Source organism: Papaver somniferum, chromosome 6 (assembly GCF_003573695.1).
Source record: "Papaver somniferum cultivar HN1 chromosome 6, ASM357369v1, whole genome shotgun sequence".
Classification (NCBI taxonomy): domain Eukaryota; kingdom Viridiplantae; phylum Streptophyta; class Magnoliopsida; order Ranunculales; family Papaveraceae; genus Papaver; species Papaver somniferum.
The window spans coordinates 57,922,394-57,936,825 of NC_039363.1; the positions used below are offsets into that span (position 1 = coordinate 57,922,394).

A 14,432-nucleotide genomic window follows, 5' to 3' on the forward strand; every position below is an offset into this window, starting at 1 on the left:
CTCATAAACAATTCTCCCATGGTAATCATCAATGAAAACTGACCTATCAACCCACTTTCCACGATAAAATGTGGAACGAGTAAAATCAAGACAACAATCTAAACATTCTACACTAGACAGTTTCTTCAAAACATTCAACTCAGTCGAATTCTCAATTATATAATATTCTGATTGAATGTATTGAAATCATTTACCTCATGAGAGGAAACTCTATTACTTTGAAAACCCACCACGAAATTAGCTCCAGGATTGAAGGGTTTACCTTCTTGGAAATACAGAAACACCAAATTCTCCTTATGGCCATCACGAGAATAAAGAACGACTTCGAATTTGTAAGACGCAGGGTTAGCTCCAACCGCAGAACAGAAGTGAGTTTTAGATGTAGTTTGGTAAATACCTTCATCTAGTAGTGATGAGATTGAATATTGTGGAGTTAATTCAGTTGTTGATCTTGGAACAAGAGGAATTGCGTCTAAATGGGACATCGATTTCTTCCTCAAATAAAAATGAAGGAATAATCAACTCGAAGTCAAGAGACCCCTCTTCAGTACCTACAGGAATTGATTCGACCCTTTGAGATTCAACATCACAGAAAACCTGTTTAGAAGTTTCGAAATAAGAACTACAATTTAGGTCGCTGACTTGATTTGTACTTGTAGAATCTTCTTCTTTACTGTTCATTGTTTCCATAACCCTAACTTCTTTGTCTAACTGTAACTCAGAGAGTGGTTGATTAGTTAATGCAGTGAGTCTCCTGATTAATTCTTGATTCATCTCTTTGAGTGTAATGAGCATCTCTATTAACAAAAGTTTAGATTCTCGGTTTGCTGATTTCCTGTCCAGAATAAACCCCATATACTCCAATCGCAATTCAATCAATTCCATCGTTACAACCTCCAAATCATCCATGATCAATCCAAGGAAAGACCGTCTCTGATACCACTTGTAGTGATCTATACTAAAAATAAGTAATCAGGCTCAATCCTACAGGATCTACACTGTAGAAATTGAAAGATAAACCTCAACTGAGGCAGAAGAACACATCAATACAAATTCTATTCGATAATCTCCAAGAGAAGTACACTCTCAATACATATATTAGGGCGATATAATGGCACATGTGCCAGATGCATATGAACATTACTAACTACACCAGGGTGCCCTTATATATGTGTGCCCTATAGACATGGGACATGAGGGCCGGCCCCACACATCTTTACAATTCTGACCTAATTTGCTCAATTGCTGATATTGGGTCCAAACTCTTTCCAACCAACTTGGAATTTGTTCAATCGACTGTCAGCTGGTCCCACACCACCAAGGGCCGGTTCTATGCTCCCTTGGTCGGTCCCCCACTTCTCCATAATTAGGTTTTAGCACCCAATGCTCAGACGAGCACTATTCTATTAAGTGATTAAACCAGCATTTAATCATCCTTTCACCAACCAGTCAACAGAGGACTTTGGTGCACGATCACTCGAGCACTACATGGTCGTCCATCATCCCATGTATCCGGTTACTCCTTCACTCAGTGGCCTATTTTTAATAAATCATCAATTGATGAACAGTTGATCAAAATTAGGGTTTCGAACAAATGTTCTGTAAATCATGATTTTGAGAAATTTCAAACACTAATAAATTTATGTTGACCCATCAATCAACATCTGGATTTATTATATAATGTTGGTAGGCTACCAATATTTTAATTAATATTTTATTGGGTCATATTACCAATTATTCATCGAATGAGCAATACTTTCTCGGTTGCTCGAATATTGATCCAACTATCAATATTCAGTAATTTATCGAATTGAACAATACTTGCTCAGTTGATCCAACTATCAATATTCAGTAATTTATCGATTTGAGCAATACTAGCTCAGTTGCTCGAATATTGATCTAACTATCAATATTCCGCCGAATATTGATTCAACTCAATATTCAACAATTCGTCGAATTTACAATATTTTCTCAGAAGAGCAATCATTCAAGAACTATACGTCTGACATGTTCAATCCATGAATCACTGAGCATTCATCAATCATGCTCAATTCATCAAAAACTTAGACTCACTGTTTAATCAAGTCAACGACTGACTAATCAAATACACGTATGCTTTGCAGACTTCACGTTCGTGAGACATCAATCACGTCACATGGGGGATATCAATTAGGATTTTGGTCTGGAGGCCTACAACACGTGTGTTCATCCACGATAAGAAATGTGAGTAAGTCGTGTAAGCGGTCGAGGGAGTTAGCAAAGTAGTGGGTGGACGATCAACCAAACCTCCACGCGACATGGAACTGATTTTACCACGATCTCCCACTTTCCCACTCTTTCACTCAAGAAACGGTCACACTTACTGGGATCAATGTGCTCGCTATTCTGATAATATAAATAAGTCCAAAATCGATGACTTAAACAACAATTCTCTCGATCGAAACTTATTCACAGAACTCAGCAATTCATCAATTTGCAGAAACCCACAACACATCCACAATCCTTGATCATCATTGATCCCACACAATTCTCAGCTTCCCTCCTACAGATCAACCCATCTCCCTGTTTGTAACCGAATTGACTTTGGAACGACCATTGACTTGGTTTAGGCCGGAGTCCTACAAATTGATCTCTCGAACTCAAAGCAGTCCCGTGCAGTACATCTGTTTGAGGTTAAGCAGTTTGCTCTGTTGAGGAGTCTCGTCCGCACGATTGTCTCTTCACTTTCCTAAAAAACCAGCGAACCGTTTTTCCCCATCAACAAGGGGTTATAAGCATTACTACTAATGACCCAAAAAAGCCCCAAAAAACCCATAGCCTTTAAAGCCCCAATAATAGGATTCTAGATCAAATGGGTTTCACAGATTTAGGATTCCGAGGTGATCCACTTATATGGACGAACAATCAGCAAGAGTAGGATAATATGCTGGAACGGCTAGATAGAGTCTTAGCCACCCAACATTAGCGTACTTCCAACCCACATGCAAGGATTACAATCTCCAAAGTACCGATAATAACATCTAATCATGCCCAATCTTACTTCAAATAAAAGCAATCGACTAGCAATGAACAAAAAATTACAAATTCGAGCACCTCTGGCTCACCCATCCACAACTCAAACAGTATTAGACTATGCATGGATTCAACATCATGAGATGGAACCTTGTCTAGACCTCCAACTAAAGCTCATTACAACCAGCCAAATACTTCTGAATGAAATAAAACAAACTTTTGGCCACCTTCCTACAATGATAAACAAATAGACATCTCAGATAAAATTAGTGCAACATCAATGTGTTACCAGAAGAGAATATGAGTTATATTACTAGTTATTTCAAGAAAAACAACTTATAAGTCAATGCACTATTCTTATCCAATGACGTGCAACATACTGGCAATAGAGATCCATAATTCAATGGCTCAAATCAGGCGACGACGAAACCACTTTCTTCCACAAGCAACCATCCATCAGGGATGCAATAACATATAACAATTGTTGGAACTGCAAAACAATTGGGCTAATCATAAAGATGACGTAATTCAGATCGTGCTTGAAAACTATACTGAGCAATATACAACACCAAATATAACGACAGCTGAAGAGATATTCAGAACAATCACTTCCAGATTCACTTCCAGAAAACGTGTCATCTTTACTGAAGAGGTAATTCCAGCGGAAATCAAACAAGCATTCTTTTCTACAGATTATGAGCGTGCTCCGGACCACGATACAGATTGATATACTAGTAAGTTCTTCAAGACCTTCTGGGAAACCAGTCGTACTCAGTTAAAATACGTGGTCCGTAGTTTCTTCAATTCCCTTAATATTCACCCATTCATGAACCACACAAATCTTACACTAATTCTAAAATTAGACAATCTACCAAAGTCGTCACGGTTCATACCTATATGACTATGTAACTCACCTATAAAATAATTTCCAAAATTCTGGTCTAACGAATTCGTCCGCTTCTCTCATTTTTGATAATCCCTTGTCAAAGTTTCTTTTTACCCCAAAGATTAATCCGTTATAATATGACGATTATTGGAGAGTTATTTCAACATATCAAATCGTCAAACCTCACCAAAGAACCAAAAATATCTCTCAAATTGGAAATTCAGAAAGCTTATGATAACTTAGACTGGGGCTTCATGAAAACGGCTTTCATCAATCTTGGTTTTCCGGCCATATTTACGGATTATATAATACTCTGCGTCATACAGTTACTTACTCGATCAACATTAATGGTGGGTTTTTGCCAATTAATAGAATTGTGATTTTTTTTTTCAAAGAGATAAAACGTAAGTACCAAAAATCAAACCCATTTATTATTATTATTATTATTATTATTATGAAAGGGTGCCTCAAAGGGTTTTTATTATAAAAGCAAATCATGTCAATAATTACAAAGAGCCTGCCGGCAACCTAGCAACAATCTGGTTACCAACATATTTTTATTGTTATTATGAAAGGTACCAATAGGGGCTTTTAATTTGTTACTAGATTTTGTTACTACATTTTTCTTTTAATCATATTTTTGATTTGGTAACGCTAGGCTTCGCCTCGCCCCGTCCCGATTTTATTTGGTGTGGCTCAGCTTCGCCTCGCCCCGATTTGAGAAGAACATATGAATATTATTCACATGCTAGTAATAACTGCCGCCATCCTTTCCTACACATTGAAATCAGAAGGAACTTGATAGTGAATCATCTAAATGATAATGTGGACAACATAACTTATTAGGGTTGACTAAGAACTAAAAACTTCATTCCAAAGTAGTTCATTTCTCAAAATCATTAACCCCTGTATGTGAAAATTTCATATTAATTTGTTTTGTCCGATATAAGGGAAACCTAACTAACTACAGCCCAATTATCATAAAGTTGATGAGCCGACTTTATTATTTCTTAAACCTTTATGCACATCATTCACCATTCACCATCATACGATTGAAATTATTTCCTAAAGTCAAAAAGCTACATGTACACACATTTCTATTCTATTATTTCCTAAACAACTAATTTTTTACGCATCTTTTTCTTTTAACCATATTTTTTATTTGGTAAAGCTCGACTTCGGCTTCGCCTCGCCTGGCCCCACCCCGTCGCTTAAGATTTTTGATTTGGTGGTTTTTGATTTGGTGTGGCTCGACTTTACCTCGTCCCGTCATGATGTATTTTTGATTTGATGTGCCCATGCTACGCATTGGTCATTTTTTTTTAATTATATTTTTGATTTGGTATAATATGGCTTCGCCTTGCCGGTCGTGAATTTTTGATTTGATGTCGCGTAGATTCGCCATACAGGTGCAGGAGAAGACCCACCTCTCCATTCACCGCTCGCATTATATCGGACATGTGATAATTTAGCTTTATGTATCAAGTGCAACATTAATGCTTTTAGAGGCGGTGGTGTTGCTCATGAATTATAAAACTACCACGGGCTTGTGCTTCCTAAGAAAGTGGTTAACAACAAAAGCATGAGAGCAATATTTATACCTACTGCGAATACCTGTGGCCTTAACATCTATGCGATAAGTCTTTCACGTTATTCCAACAAAGTGATTTCAGGAGATGTCAAGTCTTGGTGGGGACAAATGTATCCTAGTTGGTTCTCAAGTTCAGTACAATGAAGAATTAGGATTAGAAAAAATAAGTACAATATAGCTTCACCAAATTCAGTCCAACTCAACTTACAGTCTTACTCAGTGGCCATAACATATGTACTAATCGAGTTACCATCCCATCCAAGGTGTGTTTGTTAAAAATGAAACCGATAAGAGAGTTACCATCCCATCCAAGGTGTGTTTGTTAAAAATGAAACCGATAAGAAAGATAGTGATCAACTTACTCGCGGATGGTAAATTAGTGCCACAATAATTTTCGAATTATGTGGTTCGCCCCAACAGGTACACCGGTTAGAACTCATGAATGGGTAACATGATCATTTGATATATTTGCACCATTCGTCCAAAAGTCCTAATTCGCCTAATAATCTTAACTCTCTAAGTATGCAATATACTTGAATCATCACCGGCAAATGCAGAAAGATCGAGTCCACAATCTCATTACATGAATTAACAATTAGCAACAAATTTTATTGAGTCTATTTTGTTCCTTCCACCACGTCCAAGAACTATTCTAACATGCAGCCTGATTATCCTGAGACATCAACAGATGTTAAGTTGTGTTAGCTTGGATCAAATTATGACTTCATGTAAGAAAAGAAAAGAAAAGAAAAAGAACACCCAAGTGCTACACTTGCATAAAGCAGAGAGCACTATCATGATTGAATGAAAAAGGGCTCAAACTGTATCATGATTGAATGGCATAGGGCTTAATCAAATACAACCATGATAATGTAGATATAAACTATTGAGAACATAAATTTCTGAACTCATGCTTTCAAAACTTACAGTATTTCAAAAATATCCTTTAATAGTCCCGAAGTTAGCTTTTCAAAGCATGAGAAGGAAATGGTATCATTATTGTGTTTATCTAGTGGATGTGTTAAGGTTACAGTTATACATGGAGGTAGTTATGTTGAAGGGGTTGGGAAATGTTTGTGGCGTTTTCGTTGAGGAAATCATAAGAGGAAATAAGTTAATCGGTTTCAGTTAGAATACATAAGAAACAAATTTTGAGAGACCTTTCGTCTGAAACAAAAAAATTGTATATCATCAATTACCATACCATTTGTAACTCCATCGTTGTGGTTTAAATAAATGCCAATAATCTGATCATTTGGAAATTTCTGCTCCGGAAATCATCAAAACAATAACATGGCATGCGCAATCTTACCACACTCATCTATTGGAGTATCGTAGTCATAGCTTGTGGTTATAAACGATCCTCCAGAAGTCCGGCCAAAGTTTGTCCCGCCATGATACTGTTTATAAGAAAGCATTACAAATACAGACAACAAAAAGCTAACTACAGGAGATTCACAAATAAAATTAGCAAAAATCTTTACCATGTAGTAATTTTGGAAAGTTCCGCCTCTTTGGAAAATCCTTGCCACAGAAAATGCAATGTCTTACCCTGGTCTGTAAGGAACAGACCCACAGAAAGTTTGGAAGCTAGTATATATACATTTGGTTCAGAAGGTTACTAAGACATTAAAAATAAATCTATAGAACAACTCAGACGTCATGTGTCAACCGACAGTCAAAATAAGGAAAACGTCTTACCATCCGGTCCAATTCTCAGTCCACATCTTGGGTTTGTTGCCAGAATTTGGAGTAAAGTGTTGATCTGCAACACTTTAAAAAGGAAGAATTAGACACATAAACAAATCTTAGTTAATTACGCATAGATTCAGTGATAACTTAATTTCTTAAAATAAGTAAAACCTAACCTGTAAAGAGCTTGGACGCAGTTTTCTTCGTCGTATGTAACCATCTAGGATTATTTGTTTTTCCCTTCGAAACCTACATGAAAAAAACAAAAAAAAAACATTCATTCTCATCCCAATTCTCTAAACAATTAAAACACTCCACAAAGCTCAAATGATTTTTTGCAGATTCAAAATACGTATTGGCACCAATCAAATGTTAAATTTCAAATGAATGGTAAAATAATTCATTAGAGTTGCATTTAGGTTCCTTCAAATGCATTTATCACCCTAGCTTACCTTGCACACTTTTCTGCTCCGCGATATACTCTGCATATATGAGCACTGCTTCTTATTGCAACTTCATTTTCATTGGGATTCTTCTCCATATTCTTAAGGGCATCTCATACCTTCATTTTAAGGGAAGAAAAAGATTAGACCAAAGAAGGAGGAACATATTGTTTCAGTTGGAAGAGACAACAACAAACACAATTACCAACACACTAACAAATGTTAAGTTATTGTTTCAGTTGTAAATATATATCTCCTTGGATCTTAACAATATCAGAAATAAAATCAAATGTCGTCACTTGTATCTGTAGAGTTAATATTTATCTAGAAAATCATAAAAACAATTTAGTTAGAAGTTAGTAGCCATTTAGAGTGTGAAAACTGCTTCGCAGAAGAAAAAAACATTGACAAAATAATGGATTTTAGTTACTGACCTGGCTCGTCGTCGAGGGGACACTTCATAATTAGATATAAGCAAATGTTAGTAGGCAATATATATTGCACGGATAATTGCAGGGACTCATAATCTACTAATTTAGGAGATTCAGAGACAACCTTCGTAAACATAATTAAAAGAATAATACCTGGTAAAGTCGATTTGTTGCAAAGATTGCTAAACAAATAACATTGATATCTGCAGCGAACAAAGCAGAAGAGTTAGTCAATTAGATAAGATAACCCAACTGTAGGGGAAGATTAGGGTTCCTGGAAGACAAAAAGGAGAATATTTCAGAATAAAATCAATATTTCAGCAATCATAGAAAAATCCAAACTTAGGTTTAATAATCTCAATCACCTGTTAGTACCTTTTCATGCAAATCTTAATCATATGAAAGTTAAAACTCAAATCGAAAAAGAAAAAATGTTGAAAGAGAGTAAGATCGTTACTCAGAACGGCGAGAGCAATTGCAATCGATCTTCTGTTGAACTTCTCAAAGAGGATGAAGGTTGTGGAAAAGAGAATCGTAAACTATGGATGGATAATTTTCTTGTTTCTTCTTTTTAATCATGATGGCTGCACCACCAGTTATTTTTTAGGTTTTGTATTCTTTCAATGCCTTAAGAAGAAGTTTTGTTTAACCTCTGCAAAAGTTTAGGTTTAGGGTTTCGCAGTTTGGTTCTTTGGAAAACCAAAAAAAAAAACTCCAATCAAAATCAAAATAGGAAGATAATACTAAAAAGAAATAAGCAAAATTCAAAACTCGCAGACTATTAAAAAACTGGTTTTGTTCGTAGAGTTTGATCTTAGGTTTTTCGTGAACGGAATAAGTTTATTTTATGTTTGTGAATGGATTTTTCGGTAATTTTGTGTGAGAAATCCTTGTTTTTCTCTCCTTTGAGGAAAAGGGGAACGAAGCAATTCTAAGAGTGGATGAGGGTCACCGTCGAATGAGGAAGGAGGTACTCCCGCCGTTCAATGTGGGGGCTCATATGACTTAGGCTTTTAAAGGAGTCAGATTATTATTATTATTATTATTATTTATTTATTTTTATAAAAGAAAAATTTATTAATAAAAAAGAGTCATTACACATCATCAGATAGATCGGTGACAGGTAGCCGAGCAACTAATTGGGCTCATATACCTTTCTGAATAACAATACCAAGTCTATGGAAAAGAAAATTACCAAATTTATAGTTCGCATCCTGGATAAGAAGGCAATTACGTAATCTCTTCAAGAAAATGATAAGTTCGTCACCAAGTTCATCCAATGTAGAGAATGCCAGGACATTAAACCCATATCCATGTGCCGAACAAATATCCAAGTATTTATTACGTTTACGAGCAACCGCTGCGGAAATAGTTCGTCCAGGTGTATAGTTGGAAGAGCAAGCAGTTGTGAAGGGTGAAACACCCGTGACGTCCATGCACACATCCTTTCCATCCACCCAGTTGTAAACAAGAAAATCTGCAGGACGACGGGAAGCATCCGTGTTATTATTATTATTATTTTAATCATAAAAGGAAAGATCAACGTTACAAGAAATGGTGGGTAGCCTAGCGATAAGCTGGGCACCCACACCTTTTTGAATAATAATACATATTCTATGAAAAAGTGAATTACCAATTTTATAGTTGGCATCATTTCTAACAAAACAATTCCTCAAACGCTTTAGAAAAGTGACAGTGTCTTCACTTAGTTCAGCTAAGGAAGTAAAGGCTAAAACCTGGAAGCCGTAACCATGTCTTGTGCACAATTCTTGATATTTATGCAACTTGCATGATACATCAGCATAAATGGCATGGTCGGGAGTGAAGGAGAGAGTTCTAGCACTTGTAAATGGAGAGACCCCTATGTCGTCGAAACAAACATCTTTACCATCTATCCAATTATAAACCAAAACGTCTGCTGGTTTCGCAGATTTGGAACTGTTGGTAAGGAAGCCCAAAGAAGCTTCTTTTTTTATTATTATTATTATTTACTATAAAAAATAAAACAAAGGAATCAATACACGTCGGTAGAAGGTAGCCGAGCGACAAGATGGGCACCTACACCTTTTTGAATAGTAATGCCTATTCTATGAAACAAAGAACAACCAACTTTATAGTTAGCATCATGACGAATAAAGCAATTTCTCAATCTCTTCATGAATATGATAGCATCTTCGCCAAGCTCGTAAAAAGTAGTAAAAGCCAAAACATTGAACCCATAACCATGTGACAAACACTTGTCTAAATATTTGGTACACTTACGAGAAACTGCGGAGGAAATAGCATGGCTTGGTGTGTAGTTGCGAGTTCTAGCACTCATAAAAGGAGATACAACTGTGACATCAAAACAAACGTCCTTCCCATCTTCCCAGTTGTATACAAGAACATCAGTAGGCTTCGCTTCCTTACCATTAATATCATCTGATAAGAAACCTAAAGAGACTTATTTTCTTGCAACAACACCCCCTTTGTAACAAGTATCTGCGACAACATTTCTGATCATATCATGACGAAACTTAGGACCAAGATCACTGGCACAATGTAAGGCATGGTCACCAAATATGTCCATAGCCTTGCCACAGAATGAACACTTGTTATCTTCAACAAAAAGGGATACTCCGAAGCGATACTGCAAGACTGATCTGAACTGCCTAGGACCTACTGCCTGTTTCAACCCACTTATAGGAATAGATTTTAAAAAATCCATTGCATGCTCATTTCTATTCACTGTTACAGGTGGGACTCTCGATCTGTAAGAGCAAAGTTAGTTGGAATAGCTTCCTTAACAGCACCAAAGTATAAAACTGCCAGATTTTTCATATAAAGGGGGGCAACATCGTTGATGTTGAAAGAAGAAACTGAGAGACCACAAGCCTGTGTAAAAATCTGCAAAGCATGATCCTATCTAGGACTTGGTTCGGATGCAGATGGAAGGTTCAAAATCCTATTTTTCAAGTGTTCAGTCTGAGCACAAGAGGCAAGAAAACAATACTTACCTGTATCAGCCATTGTATAAACACCTAAACCACCATCTTTCATAGGTAAAATAGCTAGGCGCTGTTGAACTAACCTAAAACCTGCAGCATCTCCAACCATTATCTGACGTAAATATTGCATTAGGTTGTCATCAAACAGAGATGTAACAGACTGTAAAGCAGTAGGACAAGTTGTGCGAAGAGTAAAGTAAAGTTTTGAGACTCCACAACAATTACGCAATAACAATAATTCACATTGTGGGTCTTGTAGTTGCCGCACCTTGTTCATGAGATGTATAGTTTTGTCAACTCTACCTGAAACCATGTCACTGCAGTATTGGAGGTCCATGCTGACCGCCCATCCAAGCACTTTGACACCCACATGTTTCTTACCAATGTCGAGAGGAAAAACACCTGTAATATCTCTTCTAGGATCGAAAGATGGCCAAAAGAGCTCCGTTTTCTCAATGTTCAAGTGTAACCCCCTCATAGGACCTTCAGATTGAATGATCTTCAATGCCTTAGAAACCTCTAACGTATCACCAGCAATAGTACCATAGTATAGATACCATGCATGAAGGTCTAATGTACATTAGGCAGCAATCTTAACAACCAGAGGATGCAATGCAAGTGAGAATAACAGGGGCCCAAGTGGGTCACCTTGCTGTACACCCAAAGCAGATGAAAGAATATGTTGGTTGTAATATAATCTGGCGGGTGTGGAGTAACAGAACTCAACCCATCTAGAAATGCTAGGGCAATGGTTCCGAACCTCATGAATCAATGTAGCCCTGTCTACTAAGTTAAAAGCATTTGTGAAATCAACCAAAAGCATAGTCTGAGTGCAGTGAGTACCTTTTAACTCCAATAACCTATTAGCAGCATGCATAATACCTTCACCACCACAAGGTATTCCCACCCCAAATTGATGTGAACCAAGATAGGCTATAATATCTTTGCATACAGCATTGGCAGCTAACTTGGAACACAGGCGTCTCCAGATGGTACCCACCGCAATTGGCCTTACACCACCTCCAGGTTTCAGCAAAGGCGTTAATGGAGCACTAGACATATATTCACCCAGTTCAGAGGGACAATTGCCTGCAAGCCACAGATTGATAACCCCAACCATGAACTCCAACAGTTCATCAACCACTGCAGCAGCCGGTCCACTCAGTGCATCGAGTAAGTGTTGAGCTCTTAAACCATCATGCTCACAAGCTATACCTTTAGGAAATATTTTGATTGCGACCAACACAGCTTTAACATCCACAGATAATGAGGGTGTTGTGATGTCATCTGCCGGAATGGAAGGAGGAGGCGCATGGGGGTGTTTCTGCTGCAATTCGTACATAGTATCTGGCGTAGGAAGAGAAATACCATCAGAGGAAAGAACACGGATCGCAGCAGTAAATTGACCAGTCCTTAACTTCTTCAAACAAGCTGGCATATTGGTATTCACAGTCATCTTCTTCTTCTTAGGAAGCTTACGACAGTTGTTATCATTAGAAAGATTAAGAAGCTTCTGAGTCAAGAAAGCACAACCTTGGGGTTCTCCCCATTTGGTAAATGATTGGTTGATTGCAGAGATCTGTAGTTTCTTTCTTGTGCCAGACCGTTCTTCCACAGAGCATTTTGGAACATAAAGATTCAATGTACAAACAGAGAGTAAAAGAAGTTGCAGCCAAACAGATAAATCTCTAGGCTTAGCAATGACATTGTCTAATGCTGACTTGAGGGTTCTGGAAAAATTTAGTCTGCATGAAGGATGGATACTTACTATGGTTGGAGTATGCTGCTGCAAAATTTGATTAAGCATCTCCACTGATAGACATGTAGTGTCAGCAGTAACGTTAGACTGGACAGATTCAGCACTAGCTGTAGCACCAGACTCACTAGTAGATAGAGGCTTCTCAACACCATGAATTAGAAAATCCGCGTTTCCATCATTGTATGGTCCGGAAATTGCGACAGGGTTTCCTCCAAGCATAGGTGCGCAAACATTTGATGCAGAGCCACATCTGCATAGCTTCCAAAACCTCTTCCTAAGCAGTAAAACATTCACTGTTTGTCTGAATCCTATGTCTACATAAATCCTTATCACTTTCAGAAGGAAAGTGTTGATCATGGAGGTGTCGGCGTATTGCAGATTTAGCATAACCTCTACCATTAGTACCTCCACGACAACCATCAAAATTCTTGAAAGGACATGGGATTTTATCTACATGAGATAAAACATAACGTTGAGATGAAGATGACGATTGAAAAGAAGTAGAAGACATACCATAAGAACCTGGGAGTCTTGGTGATGCTGAACATTGCATTGTAGAATATGAAGCTCTAGAACGAGTTCAAGGCATGGCTTAAAAATTAGAGTTTAATGTATGGGAATTTAAGGTCTCAAAGACAATGAAAACTCAAACTACCATACAACAAAACACTAATAGAACCATCAACAGGGATATGGTAACAACCACAAAGTAAAAGCTACACAAAACCATAGAAAAATCTTCTTCAAGGTCAACCACCAACTCCACAGGTACAATACAAACATAAAACAACTAAATCCAAAACTTAATACACTGATACACCACTGATATATCTTCTTCAAGATCAACAACAAACTTCACAGCTGCAATACAATCACAAACCACCTAACACCAAATCCTAATACCCTGCTACTGTCTCAACCAAATTATATTATAACCAATCAAAGAAACCCAAATTCAGATGCTCCACTATTGTATAAAGAACGCCCCAATACAGAAGCAACAAAACTCTCTTAAATTTGAATTCACAATACCTAAAATAGAATTACAATCAACACCTTCAAAAAAATCTAGGAAATCAACCACAAAAACAAATTGAAGAAACCACTTACTGAAGGACAATTGATGATGCAAATCCTTAGAAACACACACCCCCTGCACCAGATTAGAATTGTAATAGTTGAGAACAAGGTAATAAAACGCCACCTTCACAACCAAACCTCAATACCCACTACAAATTCAAATTCAATACTCAACAGTCAAGCAGAACAAAGAAAACCTAGCTTTCACGGAAACATATCGTTCAAAACAAACAAAACCCCAATCAATTCAACTCAAAAAGAAACACCTTAACGCACTACCACATTACTTTAACAGGTTACCGTGCTAGCCTACCAGCGAGCTTTATGAGGAACCATCCAAGGAAGCCGAAGCGGATAGGGGGGCCGATTATGTCGCAAGGGGGGCAAGCTAACTCTACCTTCCATGTCAAATTCTGTAATATTGCGCCATCGGGGACTCGAACCTGGGACCTCCTGGAGCGCATCAAATCTTTGGGGAACGGGGATGACCAGCTGAGCTAGGGCCCGTTCTTTTTTTTTTTTTTTAAAAAAACACCATTCAAGGATTTTAT

General features: G+C 37.5%; 2 protein-coding genes across 13 annotated transcripts; both read right to left on the minus strand.

Moving 5' to 3' along the window:
- Positions 1-5,826: 5,826 nt before the first annotated feature.
- Positions 5,827-8,992, minus strand: LOC113287661. Of its 12 annotated transcripts, XR_003330227.1 has the most exons (9): positions 8,513-8,980; positions 8,209-8,258; positions 8,059-8,080; positions 7,634-7,743; positions 7,358-7,430; positions 7,191-7,254; positions 6,974-7,079; positions 6,802-6,889; positions 5,827-6,162 (listed from the first exon to the last, which is right to left on the minus strand). XR_003330227.1 is itself a non-coding variant. In XM_026536475.1 (8 exons), the coding sequence occupies exons 3-7, from the start codon at positions 7,720-7,722 to the stop codon at positions 6,841-6,843; spliced, it is 381 nt and encodes a 126-aa protein (XP_026392260.1). In that variant the 5' UTR covers positions 7,723-7,743; positions 8,059-8,258; positions 8,513-8,972; the 3' UTR covers positions 5,827-6,162; positions 6,802-6,840. The 12 variants fall into 12 exon arrangements, 8 of the variants coding, with proteins under 8 accessions (XP_026392260.1, XP_026392262.1, XP_026392257.1 ...); XM_026536475.1 differs by having other exon boundaries at positions 8,059-8,258; positions 8,513-8,972; XM_026536477.1 differs by lacking the exon at positions 8,059-8,080 and having other exon boundaries at positions 8,431-8,969.
- Positions 8,993-11,608: 2,616 nt separating this feature from the next.
- LOC113287662 lies at positions 11,609-14,159 on the minus strand. The gene is made up of 2 exons (XM_026536479.1): positions 13,912-14,159; positions 11,609-13,251 (listed from the first exon to the last, which is right to left on the minus strand). The coding sequence occupies exon 2, from the start codon at positions 13,219-13,221 to the stop codon at positions 11,623-11,625; it is 1,599 nt and encodes a 532-aa protein (XP_026392264.1). The 5' UTR covers positions 13,222-13,251; positions 13,912-14,159; the 3' UTR covers positions 11,609-11,622.
- Between the last annotated feature and the right edge of the window lie 273 nt (positions 14,160-14,432).

What these genes read in the sequence shown, in the direction of transcription:
- LOC113287661 (XM_026536475.1), bottom strand. Translation starts at nt 7,722, where the DNA reads ATGGAGAAGAATCCCAATGAAAATGAAGTTGCAATAAGAAGCAGTGCT. An exon ending in ACTGAGAATTGGACCGGATG is followed by an intron (nt 7,080 to 7,190) that starts GTAAGACGTTTT and finishes TATATATACTAG; the next exon opens with CTTCCAAACTTTCTGTGGGT. An exon ending in CTTTCCAAAATTACTACATG is followed by an intron (nt 6,890 to 6,973) that starts GTAAAGATTTTT and finishes TCTTATAAACAG; the next exon opens with TATCATGGCGGGACAAACTT.
- LOC113287662 (XM_026536479.1), bottom strand. Translation starts at nt 13,221, where the DNA reads ATGGTTGTCGTGGAGGTACTAATGGTAGAGGTTATGCTAAATCTGCAA.